The 19,381-nt window shown below is 47.0% G+C and overlaps 1 protein-coding gene across 4 annotated transcripts in view; it reads right to left on the reverse strand.

Annotated features, from left to right (window-relative positions):
- ptprna (protein tyrosine phosphatase receptor type Na) overlaps positions 1-19,381 on the reverse strand; it is a 200,868-nt gene that overhangs the window by 156,649 nt on the left and 24,838 nt on the right. For all 4 annotated transcript variants that reach the window (XR_011356867.1, XM_069935964.1, XM_069935962.1 and 1 more), the window contains exon 2: positions 8,971-9,021. Coding sequence is in view for 3 of the 4 variants with exons in the window: in XM_069935964.1 (XP_069792065.1) it covers positions 8,971-9,021 (51 nt within the window). In the remaining variant the exon portion in view is untranslated. The remainder of the gene's footprint in view (positions 1-8,970; positions 9,022-19,381) is intronic.

The following is a 19,381-nucleotide window of genomic DNA, read 5'->3' on the forward strand; positions in this document are numbered from 1 at the left end:
CCAGGTATCAGCCTGGTGAATCGCTTCTGCACTCCCTCCATTGCAAGAACATCCTTCCTTAGATAAGGTGACCAAAACTGCACACAATACTCCAGGTGGGGTCTCACCAAGGCCCTGAACAGCTGCAGTAAGGTATCCTTGTTCCTAGACTCAAACCCTCTTGATATGAAGGCCAACATACCATTTGCCTTTTTAACCGCCTGCTGTACCTGCATGCTCGCCTTCAGAGACTGGTGCACAAGAACCCCTAGGTCTCTCTGCACTTCCCCATCTCTTAATCTATTGCCATTCAAATAGTAATCTGCCCTCCGGTGTGTATTACCAAAGTGGAGAACCTCACATTTATCCACATTGTCCCTCAATTTATCCAAATCACACTGGAGCTTCCTGACCCCCTCTTCCGTGCACACAACCCCTCCTAGCTTAGTGTCATCTGCAAATTTGGAGATATTACATCCAATCCCCTCATCTAGATCATTAATGTAAATTGTGAACAGCTGGGGTTCCAGTACAGCTAGAGTATTGCTGGAGTACATGCAGGACATCACAAACAACCCGGAGATTCTTTTCCTGTGGGTGTGGTAGAATTACCACTTATTGGTAATGCAGAAAAAAATGTACACAAATAAATGTAAACAGGTAATGAATGTAAAGAAACTGACTGTGCAGTATAGAGAGAATAAAATCAATAAAGTCCACAAGTAAGAGTCCTGAAACGAGTTGATTGAGTTTGCCGTTGAGGAGTCTGATGGCGGAGGGGTAGCAGCTGTTCCTGAACCTGGTGGTGCAAGTCTTGTGGCATCGATGGCAGCAGCGAGAACAGAGCGTGTCCTGGGTGGGGTGGGTCCTTGACGATTGCTGCCGCTCTCCGACAGCAGCGTTCCCCGTAGATGTTCTCGATGGTGGAGAGGGGTTTTGCCTGTGATGTCCTGGGCTGTGTCCACTACCTTTTGCAGGGCTTTATACACAGGGGTGTTGGTGTCCCCTGTACCAGACCGTGATGAAGCCGGTCAGCACACTTTTCACTCACCTCTGCAGAAATCTGCCAGGGTTTCTGGTGTCAGACCAAACCTCTGCAAACCCCTGAGGAAGTGGAGGGGCTGGCGGGCTTTCTTCTTCATTAATGTATTAATTCAATTAAATTTACTATTATAGATTTTTTGTCTTTACAAATACCTATTCATCTGCTGCAAGTAAGAATTTTGGTTGCATTTGCACACTCCACAATGTATATGACAATCATCTCCTTTTTGTTCCAAGTTCTCATTTACAATTTATTTTCTTGGCTGTACTACAACCACAAAAGGCAAAGCGTTTGGATAACTGACGCAGGGAGACTGTTCACATGCAGTAACAGCTGACTCTCTCAATGCACACTCTAGACCAGGTCCGTTGATGACACGGAGCTGACGAGTTTCTTGGCTGTTGCCACAGCGACAGAGCCCACGTATAACCTCAGTTTGCATCTCTCCACACAGCTCGTCTCTCCAGCCCGCACAAGCGCCTGATCTGATCCGTCTCGTCACACTTCCACTAACAGACCCCCGCCCCCAAGAGCTTCTCGCTCCCGACACCGATAGACTGCCTTCTCCCCTCTGCTCCCCCCCCCCATTTCATTATTGTTCTCCCACTGCAAGGGTGAGTCAGCCCCAGTGACGCAGAGAACATCCTCACCGCCAGCACTGAAAATAGGAATGTTGCGTCGCAAGAACCCGCCCCCTCCTCTTGCGTTATCTGACGCCCGTTCAGGGACCAATTAGGCCAAGGGGCACCTCCAATCACGTCACATACATGGGGGAGCTGGTCCTGCATGAACCAATGAGGCTATGGCTGAGAGTGACATTCCTCAGCCCAGTCTATACCCTTCTCTTCCGTCACCAGTCAACCTACTGCCAGTGATTCGCCCATAGAACATGACAGCATATACACTGGAAGAAGGGCTCAGGTATATCTTTACCTCCCATGGATGCTGCGAGACCTGCCGAGTTCCTCGTTCTTTTGCAAACTATTATTCTACCTCCACCCAGTCCACACCCCTCCCATCCACTTACCCTCCCAAATTTTCCTTCAGTGTTAAAATTGAGCCTGCAACTTGTTCCACACTCCCACCACTCTCATGTTCCCCCAAAACTTTTCTCCTTTCATCCTCTGGTTTGTATCTCACTGAAGTTGACCTTCATTTACTCTGTCTGTCCCCCTCATAATTTTAAATACCTTGATCAAATCTCTCCTCATTCTTCTACGCTCCCAGGGAATAAAGCCCTAACCTGTTTAACCATTCTCTGTAACTGAAGTCTGGGCAACATCCTAGTAAATCTTTCTACAACTAATAATTCATGGTGGCAATGTTCAAGAGGCCGCTCGACCTCTTGGTTTGTTAGAGTAGGTCACATACAAACACTTTAAAACAGATCTTGTTTAAAATACTGGAGCTCTGCTCAAGCTAGACATGTCGGGGCCTCAGAGCCTTTGCAAAAGCTTTGAAGAGTGCACAAGAGACTTCACTAACAGATTGTTGTTTACAAAAAGGCAAGAGATGAAAGAGCTTGTAGGAGCCACATTCAGTCTGGAGGGGAACTTTCTGTTCTAAGAGGGTAATGTGGATTTTCAAACACAGAGAGAGAGAGAGAGAGAGAGAGAGAGAGAGAGAGAGAGAGAGAGAGAGAATTCAGTTCTACAGTTCAGCAGCAGCAACTGGGACTGGAACAGGACAAGCTGACAAGCTTGAGGAAAACCCCATTTGGTAGATGGGTTGTGAGTTTTTGGTTCAGCCTGGTCAAAGCCCTTGTATTTCATGCAAGAGGAGAGGACTGGCTAACTAATGATTCACTTGAAATAAGGAAAACAAAAAGGCACTCTGTGGTGTCCTGAAAGGAAGAGGTTATCATCTGGAGAACCCTGAGGGGGCAAGTTTCTTCAGCAAGACACTGAAGTGGCTGATGGAAGTAAATCAGTTGTGTGTGTCCTGGAACAACAAATCTCTCTCTGAAAACCGACAAGAACCTTCCTGAGTGGTAACCATTTACCTTTCAAGCACCAAAGCCTGGTGAACTTTATACATGTTAAATTCTGTGCACAGTATAAGAATTGCCTGCAACCAGTGAACTTGGAGGAATGAGAAGTGAGATTGGACTGTGAACCAAAGAACTTTTCTGAACTTACACACACACAACACATACACGTGGGCTTAGAATTAGAAGGGGGTTAAGTTAGGTTAAGTAAGTCAATAGAGATAAGTTAAAGTGTGATTCTGTTTTCATTTTTAAAGATAATTAAAAGCAACTTTTGTTTGAGTAACTATTTGTCTTGGTGAATATCTATTGCTGCTAGGTTTTGGGGTCCTCTGGGCTTGTAACAATGGCCACTCATGTTCTCTTTAAACCTGTATTTCCTCAACACCTATACCTTGGGAAAAAGACCAACACTGCCTGTTTTCCTCATGATCTGATGCACCTCTATAGTCAAGGAGGTGTATAGTCAAGGAGGCGTATAGTCAAGGAGGCGTATAGTACGCTGGCCTTCATTAGCCGGGAGATTGAGTTCAAGAGCCGTGAGGTAATGCTGCAGCTCTATAAAACTCTGGTGAGACCACACTTGGGAGTATTGCACTCAGTTCTGGTCATCTCATTACAGGGAGGATGTGGAAGCTTTGGAGAGGGTGAAGAGGAGATTTACCGGGATGGTGTCTGGATTGGAGAACAAGTATTCTGAAGAAAAGTTGAGTCGGGCTGTTCTCTTTGGAGTGATGGAGGATGAGAGGTGACTAAATTGAGGTGAACAAGATTATGAGGGTGTCAGATAGAGAGGATGGCCAGCACCTTTTTCCTGGGGTGCTAATGGACAATATCAGAGGACATCTGTTTATGATGAGTGGGGGAAATTTATAAGGCCACGTGAGCAGTTTTGGGCTCCTCATTTAAGAAAACTGTGCTGATGTCAGAGAGGGCTCAGAGGTTCACAAGGATGATTCTGGAATAAAAAGGGTTGTCATATGAGGAGCGTTTGACAATTCATGGCCTGTACACATTGGAATTTTGAAGAACAAGGAGGGATCTCATTGAAACATTTTGAATGTTGAAACAAACAGGGTAGATGTAGAAAGGTTGTTTCCCTTGGTGGGATAGTCTAGGACAAGAGGGTACATCTTCAGGATTGAAGGGCGTCCGCTTCGAACAGAGGTGGGGAGGAATTTCTTCAGCCAGGGGCGGTAAATCTGTGGAATTTGTTGCCACTGGCAGTTGTGGAGGCCGGGTCATTGGATGTAGTTGAGGCAAAGATCGATGGGTTCTTGATTAGCCAGGGCATCAAAGGTTATGGCTGGGCAGTGGGAAAATGGATTAGCTCATGATTAAATGGCGGGGCAGACTCAATGGGCTGAATGGGCTATTTCTGCTCCAATGTCTTATGGGACATGTTAGAGGTAAGTTTTCTTTTTTACTCAGAGTGGTGGCTCAGTAGTGGAAAGGGTCAAATTCCCGGGTGCTCTTTTTTTCTTATTATCAAATTAAAGCATTGTTATTGAACAATTTTGGGGATACCTCAAAGCTACCTAGACGGTCTAAATTTGAAAGTTTACTTACTGATGGTGGCAAGAAAGGATTTATATCTGAGATATATGCTTTATTACAGAATAAAATGCTTAAACCAGAGCTTTATAAACCTCGATTGAATTGTGAATAAGATTTGGCGGAGATCTATTTCTCAGGATAAGGACAGTATGACTAAAATTGTAAATGTAAGGTATCGATTGGTTCATTACAATTTCATCCATCAATTATATTTGACTCCGGAGAAATTAAGGAAATATATTTCCTCTGATTTATGCTTTAGATGCCATAAGGAAGTGGGTTCTTTTGTTTACAATCGGTTTGGTTTCTGTGAGACGGTTAAACCTTTTTGGAGCAAAATTAAGGAATTTTTGAAAGTTATGTTTGAATTTAAAATCTCACTTGATCCTATTATATTTTTACTAGGTTAGATTAAAAAATTGAGTTAATTTAGATAAACTTCAAATGGCCTTTTTGAGACTGGCTTTAGCTGCAGCGAGAAAATGTCTCGCAATTACTTGGAAAAATGAGACTAATTTGCGTATTCAAAGATGGCACGCAGAAATGAGATCTTGCATTCCCTTGAACTAATTTATCCCTTTTTGGTTAAAACTTGGATTTAATTTAATGCAATCAAATTACTAATATTTTCTTTCCCATACATTGATGGTGTTGTCCCAAACCATGTTAGTTGATTGCCTCTTCTTTTTCTTCTTTCTTTCTTTTGGGGTAGTTTAGAGGGGGGTTGGGAGGGGTGGGTGGTCCTGGAACCTCCACATCAATGCAATCACAAAGAAGGCTTGCCAGCGGCTGTACCTTGTGAGGTGTTTGAGGAGGTTCGGTAAGTCATCGAAGACCCTTGTAAACCCTCTACAGGTGGACCATGGAGAGCATTCTGGCTGGTCCTCACTGCCTGGACTGGAGGTGCCAACTCTCAGAGCAGGAATAAACTCCAGAGGGTTGTTAACTTGGCCTGCGACATCACAGGCACCAGACCTCACTCCATTGAGGACATCGACATGAGGTGGTGTCTGAAAAAGGCCGCCTCTATCCTCAAAGACCCCCACCACCCAGGCCATGCCCTCTTCACTCTGCGACCATTAGGGAAAAGGTACAAGAACCTGAAGATGAGCCCACAGCGGCACAAAGACAGCTTTTTCCCCACTGCCACCAGATTCCTGAATGGATGATGAACCACAGACACGGCCTCAATTTTCGTGCTCTATTATTTTTATTTTTTATAGTAATGTTGTAAGATGGTCATAATATGAATCTTTGCACAATGATGTTGCCGTAAAACCCAGGATTTCATGACTTGTTCACGATAATAAACTCTGATTCTGGGTGTCTGGAATGCGTTGCCAAGAGTCGTGGTGGAGGCTGGTACAACAGGGATGTACAAAGGATTCTCAGACAGGCCCAAGGATGGGCGAGATTGGAGGGAGGTTTTTGTGTCTCTGTTATATACCTTAAAGTAGCCAGTGCAGATGCAACACAGCTTGGGATGGGAAAACTCCACCAAAGTCCACAAGAAACGGGAGAGGGCTGTGAAGGGAGCTCAGGCCATCATAGCCCCAAAGCCCCTCCCTGCACCCCATCATCTGCACCTCCCGCTGGCTCAGCAAAGCTGCAAACGCATTAAAGGAGAAAAGGCAGGTTGCGGAATTGGGTCCACGGTCATGATCTTGTTGAACGGCAGAGCAGATTCAACGGGCCAGATGGCCGACTCCTGCTCCTGTTTCTGGTGTCCCTAAGAAGCGTTTAAAGGGGATGAGAGGGGTGACTTTTTGCAGGTTAACGTAATGCCATTACAGTGCCAGTGATCGGGACCGGGGCTCGAATCCCACGCCATCTGTAAAGAGTTGGTACGTACTCCCCGTGTCTGCGTGGGTTTTCTCCCGCCATTCGAAATGTCCCGTGGGTTGTAGGTCAATGGGGTGTAATTGGATGTAACAGACTCATGGGCTGAAAGGACCTGTTGTTATGTTATTATTGTTGTAGATAAATATGTCTTTTAAAGATATAGATTGTGGGGGTTTAGTGTAGGTCACTTCAAAAAAGACATCTCATTTGAAATGCAGGAGCTTTGCTGAAGCTGGACGTTGAGGCTCTGGTTGACTTTGCAGAAGCAATGAAGAATGCTGATCTATTGTGTTTGAGCAATAGAGTCCAGGCTCAGAAATACTGATGGGGCCTTTCAGGGATTGGGCTTGGAGCTTCGGGAGAGGTTTTTGTAAGCAGAGAGAGGAGGGGATGAGCTGGCTTCTTCACATAGAGAGAGAGAGAGAGAGAGAGAGAGAGAGAGAGAGAGAGAGGTCAGTTCTGCCGTGGTGGTTGGGGCTGCGGGATGGTGGGCTTATTGGGGGACCCCGTTTTGGAGACAGGTTCTGGGTTTAGCCTGTTCGGGACCCTTGTTGTCCATGCAAGGACAGGGGTGGCTGGAATGTTTCTCCTGAGATGGGGGTAACAAGAGGAACTCTGTGGTGACCTGAAAGAAGAGGTTATTATTTGGAAAATCCATGATGGGGTAAGACACTGATCAGTGGAAATTAGTTTATGTCTGTCAAACAAGCAACAAATCTCTCTCTGAAACCAACAAGAACCTTCCTGAGCGGTCACCATTTACCTTTAAGCACCCGAGTCTGGTGAAAATTCATAAATGTTAAATTCTGTGCACAGTATAAGAATTGCCTGGTACCGATGAACTTGGAGGAGTGAGAAGTGAGATTGGACTGTGAAACAAAGAACTTTCCTGAACTTACACACACACATTACATACACGTGTGCTAAGAATTAGAAGGGGATTAAGTTAATGGTGATAAGTGAGAGTTTGATCCTGTTTTTAGGTTTAAAGATAATTAAAAGCAACTTTTGTTTAAGTAACCATTTGTCTTGGTGAATTTCTTATTGGTGCTGGGGTTTGGGGTCCTCTGGGCTCGTCACACTGTCACAGTGCTATCTGTCTAAAATTAAATATTTATAATTTTTTAATTTAGAGAGTGGTGGGTTATTATGGAATGAACTGCTCGAGGAAGTGGTAGAACAAGGTATAATTACAACATTTAAAAAGACATTTAGACAGATATGTGGATAGAAGTGGTTTAAAGAGAGAGATGAAACATAGTCCAACCAATGGGGTGAGGCGTGATCTGGTTTTAGATTGATTCTCTTCCCCTGGTAAAAAGGCTGTCACCATTCACTTCCTTGTCGTCCTTTTGAAACCACTCCCCAGGAGAAGAACTCTTTAGAAGCTGAGTGTTGAGAACAGTAATTGGGGAGGGATCAGCAGACTGAGTCATACAGCCAGCTTGGTCACCAATAGACAGGGGTCACAAGGGGGACCAAGACGAACAGACCGTGCCCACTTATTCCAGATCCATGGATTAAACAACCCTCTCCTATCCCCGAATGAGCTCCTTTCATCGAACCATGATTCTGAGCAGATATCAGATCAGTGAATAGTGGTTGACGACCAGGTGTTTCAAGCCCACTGCCGTCTGGGATTAAATGCTGACTGGCCGTTTTACTGACCTCCTGCGCATCATATGAGGGGAAGGTACATGTGAACATAGATTGGTGCTGAGTAGTGAGCTCCTAATGGCGGATCAGCAACAACCTTTGCAATAGAGAACCAAACTTGTATTATCCTTTGGAACGTGGATAGGACGGTGTGGAGGGAGCTTCACTCTGTGTCTGACCCTGGGAGTATGTGATGGGATGGTGTGGAGGGAGCTTCACTCTGTGTCTGACCCTGGGAGTATGTGATGGGATGGTGTGGAGGGAGCTTCACTCTGTGTCTGACCCTGGGAGTATGTGATGGGATGGTGTGGAGGGAGCTTCACTCTGTATCTGACCCTGGGAGTATGTGATGGGATGGTGCGGAGGGAGCTTCACTCTGTGTCTGACCCTGGGAGTATGTGATGGGATGGTGTGGAGGGAGCTTCACTCTGTGTCTGACCCTGGGAGTATGTGATGGGATGGTGTGGAGGGAGCTTCACTCTGTGTCTGACCCTGGGAGTATGTGATGGGATGGTGTGGAGGGAGCTTCACTCTGTATCTGACCCTGGGAGTATGTGATGGGATGGTGTGGAGGGAGCTTCACTCTGTATCTGACCCTGGGAGTATGTGATGGGATGGTGCGGAGGGAGCTTCACTCTGTATCTGACCCTGGGAGTGTGTGATGGGATGGTGCGGAGGGAGCTTCACTCTGTGCCTGACCTGTGGGGCCCCTGCTCCTGGGTGGGTAATGGGAGGGTGCAAATGGCATTTACACCTGTAATTTGCGAACATATGATTGCCCCAAACCCAGAAACATTCTGTTATTTGATAGAATTTGCGGATGAATTCAGTGTGTGAAGCAGCACCAGTGGGAGAGGAAGTACAGTCGACAGTGGGAACAAGAATGCAGTAGGATGTGACTCACCGGTCACGCAGCGTTCCTGATGAGAGCAGAGGCTTCCGTCGAAGAGGCAACCTTAAAAAGAGAGAGAAAATAAACATCAACCTGACCAAATCTTGGAGTTTCTGTAACTGGGCACGAATCCTTCAAAGATCCTTTTACCGGTTAGTGCGGGCGAGAGGGACTGAGGTGTAAGATCAGCCTTGATCTTGCAGGGTGGGTCAGCAGTGGACAAGGAGGAGCTGAACAGCCTGTGAGGAGCCGTCTCACTGGACTGCGTGGAAATGAGGAGCAGTTTGGGAGTTTGGAGATGACCTCTGCCCCCTCCACCCGATTCATTCTCTCTCAGTGAGCTCCAGGGTTCAAGCAGAGCAACCCTGCAACATGCCCTGCTGAGACTTCAGGACTTGCTCTGGACTCGAGGACACGCCATCCTGGGCTGTCAGGGGGTGCTGCCTCTCAGCCTAACGTCAAGGGGGTTCCTCCGGGGGATAAATAGAAGATCAGACAGCAGGGAAGTTCTATCTGGGTCTCTTCACTATGAGGCTTATATTTTTAATTTTAAACTTAGACAGGCATAATGGAGCCTTTCAGCCCATGAGCCCACGCCGCTCAATTGCACCCAATTAACCTACAACCTCAGGTATGTTTTTGAATGGTGGGAGGAAACCAGAGCACCCAGGGAAACTCACGGGGAGAATGTACAAATTCTTTACACACAGATCCGTATTCAAATCCCGGTCGCTGGCGCTGTTAGAGCATTGCACTAACCACTGCACCAAGTGTGCCGCCCCACAGCAGCAAGAAGGATAGCAGCAAGAATGCCTGCTGACCCAGAGGAACAAGTTCGAATCCCAGAACGGCAGCAAGGGACTTTAGTCCTTTTCAATCTTTTTATTGAATTTTAATATAAAATTAAGCAATCAGTAGACAGAGAGAATAAGGAGACATGATTGACAAGATTATAATGTTCAAGAACCAATGAAAAATACCCCCACACATAGTCAAAAAAAAGGTCACATTATACTTGTGGTGAAACCACCATTGTACATATTCGTCATCTGTAAATGACACGACCTTTCCTGGTCGACCCTGCTCTCACTGGCTGGCTTGTGACTCCTCCCCCTTCCTACCCCATAAAGGCTGTCATGCCACAAGCCTGTCCCCCACTTTGAGTCCGGATCTGTGTGAGCGACCAACCTTGGGACGCTCATCCGTCTCTTGCAAATAAAAGCCTTCAGACTCGGCAACTTTAGTCTTTGGGCGATTGATACTAAAACCCCGAGAAACAAAAGCAACACAAACAAAAAAGCACTGGAAAGCCCTGGAACATCATTCATCAGACATAAGAAGCTTGGTCCTCACCCCCAAGAGAAATTTGATGGCTTGAGGAAGGGAACAACTACTCCAAAAGAGAAAAACGTTCAAACTTCTATTATATGAAATGGGCACCGAGCTTCTTCAGATTTAAAGGCCCTAAACCCCCTACCACCTTTCAATGGAAAAAAAAATTAGAAGTGGTTCTGTCTGCCCTTCGGTTAAATTTGAAGAAACACGGAGGCCATTTAGTCAACGTTTTCATTTGATGCAAGTCGATCCTTTCCAAATCCTCTCAACTTTTGTTTGAGTGTCGAGGAGTGGAGTTCACAATAAAATAATTGTTTAATATGGTTGCCCAACTTTTATTTTCTTTTGTTTTAGTAGGGGATATTTTTGTCATAAAATTTGATTCTTTTTCGTGCTTGGCCTTTAAGAGGTTGGGATGTTCAGTTTACACACACTACTTGGTGTCTGCGTACATTAATCCTGATCTCTTTGTATTATTTGATAGTTTCCTAATAAAAAGATTTGAAAAGAATGGGTTTCTTCAGGTTTAATAGAAGAATCACTTCTAATCATTTCTAAATTCAAATCGGCCGTGGTTTGAGAAAACCACTGGACTATAGTAGGTGGAGTGGGGTCCTTCCATATAAAACGATTTGCTCACCTCACTATTAGCGTATTGGAATTGATCACCCAATGAGCAGAAGCCGGACAATGACCTACATCCGGTCCTAAAACTCCAAAAAGAGCGGTTGAGGGATTTGGGTGTAAATCACTTGCACGAATTACTGAAAGGGGACCAAAGAGATCTTTCCAGAACCAGACAGGACCAAAACATACGAATCCATGAGGCCACTTGCGAATTACACCTGTCACTGATTGGATTAAAATGAAGAAAAATACGGGGAAGCTCGTCCTTAGACCTACGTTTTACTCGTCCCAGTGCTACTTGTACCATGTAACCCAGTACTACCTGTCGCATGGTAGGTGACTAAACCGCCCCCCCCCCACCCCGCCCAGCTTGCCTGGTGCAAAGGGTGGGCTAGACCCCCTGCAGGATGAAAAACAAGACCTGACAAAGGGCGAGCCAACCCTCCCATGGGTTCAACAGCCACCGAGCAAACACATGCTGTGAAGCGCGGGAAGGGCATCCCATGCATCAAAGCTTGGTCCAATCGTTCACTGCAACAGAGCTTCCCCTAGACCTCACTATGCCGCTAGATCTGGGAGAGGGTGGGTCTGGACCTGTGCAACTTCTTGCTCACCTAAAATCCACGCACGCACATGCTGCTCTTTTCTGAGGAGTGGGGTATCCTCATATTAAACCCCACAAACTGACCAAAAGGAACCATCGTCACCCTACGGGATAGACAGCCAGAGGAAGAAGGATATACCACCTTGAATAAGGGAGGGTCAAGCCCACATTGATGAGGCATTAACTGGTTTAAGAATCTTTTCCCACGTCTCTGCAGATAAAGATTGAAGCTCCTGCTCTCATACCTTTTTTGAATTTTTATGGCCGATGAAAATACATTTTGGTGTTTTTACTATCCATGTCTCTATCCTAATGGGGTTAAAACCTAATAGATCAATGGTCACGAGCCCCCAAAGACTCACCAGCCAACACTTCATTCACTTGCCCTCTCCCTTGTGGGACTCTCCACATATTGCCAGAAGAAACTTCCCTGAACGCATTTGACAAATTCCAGGCCGTCTAAACCTTTCACACTCTGACTTCCCAGTCAATATTTGGAAGGTTCAAGTCCCAGCCCGTGACAACCTTATTTGAACTACAATCTCCTGGCATAAGTTAAACCACGATGTTAGAGAAACTCAGCAGGTCAAACAGTGTCCTTTTGGAGCCAAGAAACATAACCGACATTTCAGGCTTGAGCACTTCATAAAAGAATGGGAAAAAGTCATCAGGCATCTGAACAACATGATGGGGGGTGGGGGGCACAGTCCCATGGGCAAGAGAGGAAGAAGGGCACAAGATAGAAAATGGGGTGGGGGGGAGATGGCTCTATGAATTGAGAGGGAAGGGAGTGGAGAACTGGAAGAAAGATGATAGAGGGATGGGGGAGAACGGGGAGTGGTCTTGGAGAAGTCGACATTAATGCTATTCAGTTGGAGAGTGCCCAGATGGAATTTTAGGTGTTGTTCCTCCAATTTACAGATGGCCCTGGTTTGGCAGTGCTTCTCCCATTCCCACTGATATTTGGGGGCTTGTAGGACATGCCCCACAAGGTGATCATGCCTTTCTTGTTCCCCTTATTGCCTCATTAGGCGACCTCTGACCACTGCCGTGACACCCTTTTTAACCAACGACACCACAACCCACCTCTGCCCTCCTGACACATCTTTACCCTGGAACGCTGAGCTGCCAGTCCTGCCCCTCCTTTAACCAGGTTTCTGCACTGGTCACCACATCCCAGCCAAATCCTTATCCATGGGCCAAGTTCATCCACTTTATCTGACAAGCTTCTGGCATTAAAACAGGTGCAATTTAAATCAACTACCCTTCCTCGTTCCCCACCTTTCTCCTGCCCACTAAACCTTTTTTGACCCATTGCCATCGGGAAGGAACATAAAACATACAGCACAGTACAGGCCTATTTTGTGATGACCTATATATTCCTACCAAAAAAAAACGAAGCTCTTCCTACCTATTTTTCTTCCATCCATGTGCCTGTCTAAGAGTCTCTTAAATGCCCCTATTGTTCCAGCCTCTACCACCAAACCCTGGCAAAGAATTCCAGGCACCCTCCTCTTTGGCTTGGCTTCGCGGACGAAGATTTATGGAGGGGGTAAAAAGTCCACGTCAGCTGCAGGCTCGTTTGTGGCTCACAAGTCCGATGCGGGACAGGCAGACACGATTGCAGCGGTTGCAAGGGAAAATTGGTTGGTTGGGGTTGGGTGTTGGGTTTTTCCTCCTTTGCCTTTTGTCAGTGAGGTGGGCTCTGCGGTCTTCTTCAAAGGAGGTTGCTGCCCGCCAAACTGTGAGGCACCAAGATGCACGGTTTGAGGCGTTATCAGCCCACTGGCGGTGGTCAATGTGGCAGGCACCAAGAGATTTCTTTAGGCAGTCCTTGTACCTTTTCTTTGGTGCACCTCTGTCACGGTGGCCAGTGGAGAGCTCGCCATATAATACGATCTTGGGAAGGCGATGGTCCTCCATTCTGGAGACGTGACCCATCCAGCGCAGCTGGATCTTCAGCAGCGTGGACTCGATGCTGTCGACCTCTGCCATCTCGAGTACTTCGACGTTAGGGGTGTAAGCGCTCCAATGGATGTTGAGGATGGAGCGGAGACAACGCTGGTGGAAGTGTTCTAGGAGCCGTAGGTGGTGCCGGTAGAGGACCCATGATTCGGAGCCGAACAGGAGTGTGGGTATGACAACGGCTCTGTATACGCTTATCTTTGTGAGGTTTTTCAGTTGGTTGTTTTTCCAGACTCTTTTGTGTAGTCTTCCAAAGGCGCTATTTGCCTTGGCGAGTCTGTTGTCTATCTCATTGTCGATCCTTGCATCTGATGAAATGGTGCAGCCGAGATAGGTAAACTGGTTGACCGTTTTGAGTTTTGTGTGCCCGATGGAGATGTGGGGGGGCTGGTAGTCATGGTGGGGAGCTGGCTGATGGAGGACCTCAGTTTTCTTCAGGCTGACTTCCAGGCCAAAACTTCCAAGACAAAAGAGAAACTTGTCCGTGAACTACTCTTTGCAGATGATGCCGCTTTAGTTGCCCATTCGGAGCCAGCTCTTCAGCGCTTGACGTCCTGCTTTGCGGAAACTGCCAAAATGTTTGGCCTGGAAGTCAGCCTGAAGAAAACTGAGGTCCTCCATCAGCCAGCCAGGCACCCACTACTCTCTGTTTAAAAAACTTACCCCTGACGTCTCCCCTAAACTTCCTTCCCTTCACTTTGTACAGATGTCCTCTGGTGTTTGCTGCTCCTGCCCTGGGAAAAAAACGACATTTTCTAATCCAGGTAAATCTCCTCTGCCCCCACATCCTTCCTATAATGAGGTGACCAGAACTGAACACAATTCTCCAAGTGTGGTCTCACCAGAGATTTGTAGAGCTGCAACATGACCCCTCGACTCCTGAACTCAATCCCCCTATTAATGAAGCCCAGCATCCCATAGCCCTTCTTAACTATCCTATCAACCTGTGCGGCGACTTTGGGGGGATGTATGGATTTGGACCCCAAGGTCCCTCTGTTTATTCACACTTTTAACTAATGGACCATTAACCCAGTAATCATCCTTCTGGTTTGACCTTCCAAACCAGAAGGAGGTACAGGAGCATCAAAATGAGGACAGCCAGGCTGGGAAAAAGCTTCTTCCCACAGGCTGTGTGATTGATGATCCCGTCACTGAGTAAATCACCTCAAGGGGTGATTGTGTGTTGTGGGTGCGCGCCGTGGGCTGGAGAAATCCTGTTTCGTCAGCTTGTACATGCACAATCAGATTATCATTAACTTGAACTTGTCTAAAATATGCACAGCCTTTGCGGCCTTGTGGGCACCATGGGCCTCAAGGCCCCTCGCCGCCTAGCAACAGCATCATAGCAACAGCATCATAGCAACAGCATCACAGAGATGGTTGCTTCAGTGGACCAGTGTCCACCCACACACACAGTACACCCATCTGCAACTCCTCACGCAGTTTCGCAGCAGGCTGCACCCACCACTCGTGTCAGTCAGTCTCTAATCCACCCTGCCGCAGATTCCCCCACTTCTGCTCCCCACCCCTTCCATAACAACACAAGAAATAGGAACAGGAGTCGGCCATCCGGCCTGTCGAGCCTGCTCCGCCATCCATTGAGATCATGGCTGATGATCAGCTCATCTCCACCCACCTGCCTTTTCACCAAATCCCTTAATTCCCCGGCTATGTAAATCTATCCAACCTTGTCTTAAATATATTTACTGAGGCTGCCTCCAGTGCCTCGATGGGCAGCAAATTCCATAGATTCACCGTCCTTTGGGAAAAGCAGTTCCTCCTCATTTCCATCCTAAATCTACTGCGGTGAATCTCGAGGCTGCGTCCCCTAGTTCTCATCTCCCCCAACAAAGGAAACAACTTACCTACCTCTATCTTATCTATACCTTTCATAATTCTATACGTTTCTATAAGATCCCCTCACATCCTTCTAAATTCCAGCAAGTACAGTCCCTGAAGACTCAATCTCTCATCATGGGCCAACCCCCTCATCCCTGGAATCAACCTGGTGAACCCCTTCTGCAAAGCCAGTCCATCCTTCCTCATGTAAGGAGACCAGAACTGCACACAGTTCTCCGGATGTGGCCTCACCAGGACTTTGTACAGGTGCAGCAGAACCTACCTGGTCTTCAATTCAATCCCTCTACCAATGATCACCTACTGTACCTTCAAACTCAAAACTTTTGTGATCCATGCACATCTACTCCCAAGTCCTTCTACACGGCTGCAATCGCTGATGAAAGGGCCTGGACCTGAGCCTTTGAGTCTGTTTCCCTCTCCACAGATGCTGCACAGATGTTTTGGATCTCCATCACCTGCAGTTTTATTCATTTTCAAACACCTTGAATATTAGGTTTATAATCCCTGTCCCTTCCCTGAACTAAAATCCTCTCATCTCCATTTCCTCTTGATCGACTTTGAACATGCCCTTCACAAGCTCTGGGTGGCTGAAGAACATTCCTCTCTTGTTTGTCTACCCTTCAATAGCCTCAATACCTAAACATGTCCGATAATCCGCATAGATTAGGAAGAATTCCTATTTATTTATTGGGGGGAGATGAGTTTATTTTCCCCCCACACAGTAAGCAGTGGGTGCCTGGAAGGCCCTGCCAGGGGTGGTGGTGGAGGCTGGAACATTGGGGGCATTTAAGAGATTCTTAAACATACATGTGAATGGAAGAAAAATAGAGGGTTACGGGGTAGGGAGGGTTTTGGGATTTTTTTAGGTAGGTATATATGGGTTGGCACCATATCGAGGGCCAAAGAGCCAGTAGTGTGCTGTTCTATGTCCTAAACTGGACATAAATGATGCTATTAAAAGGAAATTATTTCAGGAAAGATGCAGAAAAAGCAACAAAAGAATAATATTCAGAGGTTCCTTCTGCTCGAGCTGTCAGGTCAGGAATGATTTAAATTACGTAGTAAGAGACATTGTTTTAACAACAGAGGTTAAAAAAAGAGACTTTAATTTTAGCCTGAAATAATCATATCCAAAAATGATTTACACCCACACAGCCAATGACGAACAAACTTGATACGTAATAAGATGCCAACCAATCATCTGAACGACTGGGGAGCAGGGGGGAGGTGGGGGAGGAGGGAAGGAGGAATCAAATGAGAGTGAGGACACAGGAGCAAGTGAAGAGCAGGAGAAACAGAAAGAAGAGGGAAAAACTATAGGGGGGGAGTGAGAGAGGAGGGTGTGGGAGATGGAGAACAGGAGAGAGAGGAGGGAATTTGAAAAGAGAGAAGGAGAAGAAGAGAGAAAGCGGTGATGGAGATGGAGGGAGGGATTGGGAAGGTGCATGTTAAAGACCACACAGTTTGAGGCCCTTCAGCCCATCAGCTCTGAACTGACAATCACACTAATCCTACCCCCATCCCTTTTGACTCCCACGTGGAGTGTGGAAAAGTTGAGAGGAGGCATAATAAAAGTCTACAACATTACAGATGCATGGACAAGGTGGGCAGCCAGCACCTTTCTTCACAGGGCAGGATCAGAAAACACCAGGGGACATCTGTATAAAGTGAAGGGAGGGAAATTTTGAAGAGACATCAGGGGTATGTTGTTTTTTTGTTTTTACACAGAGAGATGTGAGAGCCTGGAGTGCCTTGCCTGAGGTAGAGGTGGAGGCGGAAACATTAGGATAATTGAAGAGGCTCTTGAACAGGCACATGGATGTATATAATGGGTCAGCACAACATTAAGGGCCTGTATTGTGCTGCAGTGTTGTATGTTCTATTCCCATTAAATCCCCCGGATTCTAATCCCTCCTACACACTCGGGAACAACTTACAGGAAACCAACTAATCTTCCACGTGGCATGATTTTGGGAGGAAACCCCGGGGGTGGGAGCAGGGTGGGAAATGCACGTGGTCAGGTGGAGAACCTGACAACTCCACTCAGACAACACTGGAGTTCATGATCGAACCCAGGTCTCTGCAGCTGTGAGATTGTGGTTCCACCAGTTGTGCCAGTGTACAGTTCCAGTGTGGGAGGGAAGGGAAGAGTGGGGAGGGCAGGTGGGGGGGTGGAGAGAAAGAGAAAGACACAGAGTGAGAGAGAGCCAGACAAAGACCCAACTTAAATGCATGTCCTCCAATGCGTGAAGTTCATACCCTGGGGAAATGACTTTGACTCTCCACCCAATCAATGCCTCTCAGAATGTTATAAACCTCTACAAAGTCTCCCATCAGCCTCCGACACTCCAGGGAAAGCAGCCCAAGCTTGTCCAACCTCTTGTCATGCAATCCAGGCAACGTCCTGGTCAATCTCTTCTGCACCCTTTGCAAAGCCACCACAAGGGATGGGAGGAAAACCTCTTTGGGGAAATACTGCTGAGGGAGAGTTCAGCCATCATTTCTGCCAACCAGCCTCGTGTGTGGCATTTTACCAACTGCCTTTGGAGATTTCACATCAACGACATCTATCCATCAATCCTCTCCAAGTTCCTTGCTAAAGTAAAACATTAGTCGCGGTTAGCCAGGAACAAGAACTCGTTCTTGGCTATAAAGGGACCAGGCCTGAAATAATGGTTACCCTTGACCTCCTGCATGGCCTGGTGAGTTTCACAGGTACACGATCCTTTATCCAGACATCTAAAATCTGGCAAGTGGGGAGAGAGGCAGCAGCACGAGTTGGGCGGGCGGGCGAAAGACCGGCAGCGCGAGTCGGGCAGCCGAGAGACCAGCAGCGCGAGTCGGGTAGACGGGGGGGTGGGGTTGGGGGAGACGGCAGGGCTACTGGAAGGGGGTGGGGGTGGATACGCCAGCACAACTCGGGAGGGCTTTCTGAAATCCAGAAAACTCCAAAATTAAGAACACCCTGTCCCCCAAGGGTTCTGGATAAAGGATCATGTACCTGTATTACACAAAGCCAGGACAAAGTGCCGACTCCTCTTCATGAGGGCCAAGCTCAACGCACAGAAGAGAAAGAGCGAACCCAGGTCATCCCCTCAATCATCCCCTCAAATCTGTCCCAACCCAGCTGACCTGTCCCGGGATTCAACTCCTCTTCTATTCCCCAGGCCTTCGAATCCCCCAAAGTCAATCCATTTGCTCCCAATGATCTAGCCACCACAACCTTCTGCGGTAGAATATTCTGTAGAAGAAGTTCCCACATGTGTGTGGATAGGCTTTTTCCCAAGGCTGAAATGCCCAACATAGGAGGAACATAGTTTTAAGGTGCTTGGGAGTAAGTGGGCAGGGGCGGGGGGGGAGTTGGAGAACACGTTTTTCCACACAGGAAAGGGTGGGTGCATGGAATGCGCTGCCAGCAATGGTGGTGGAGGCAGGTACAATAGGATCTTTTAAGAGACAATAAGTTACAGGAGCAGAAATAGGCCATTCAGCCCATCGAGTCGGTCCCTCTATTCAATCATGAGCTGATCCATTTTCCCACTCAGCCCCACTGCCCGACCTTCTCCCCATAACTTAAGAACCTATCAATCTCTGCCTTAAATACACCCAATGACCCGGCCTCCATAACCGCCAGTGGCAACAAATTCACCACCCTCTAGCTGAAGCAATTCCTCCGGATCTCTGTTCTAAGCGGACGCCCTTTAATTGTGAAGTTGTACCCTTTTGTCCTAGACTCTCCCACTGTGGGAGAAAACCTTTCTACATCTACTCTGTCCATGCCTTTGAGACCATTAGATAGGTATATGGAACTGAGGGTTATGGAGTAGAGAAATTCTAGGCAGTTGATGGAGTAGGTTATTAGGTCGGCAACAACACTGTACTGTGCTGTAGGTTTCTATATTCCACGTCAATTTTAAATGAACACCACCCCCCCCAAACCATTGTTCAAGATTTTCCCACTGGTGGAAACAATTTGATATCTACCCTGTCAAGCCCCCGATGATCACAAGATCATCCTGAACTCGAGCACCA

Source organism: Narcine bancroftii, chromosome 4 (genome assembly GCF_036971445.1).
Source record: "Narcine bancroftii isolate sNarBan1 chromosome 4, sNarBan1.hap1, whole genome shotgun sequence".
NCBI classification, from domain to species: Eukaryota; Metazoa; Chordata; class Chondrichthyes; order Torpediniformes; family Narcinidae; genus Narcine; species Narcine bancroftii.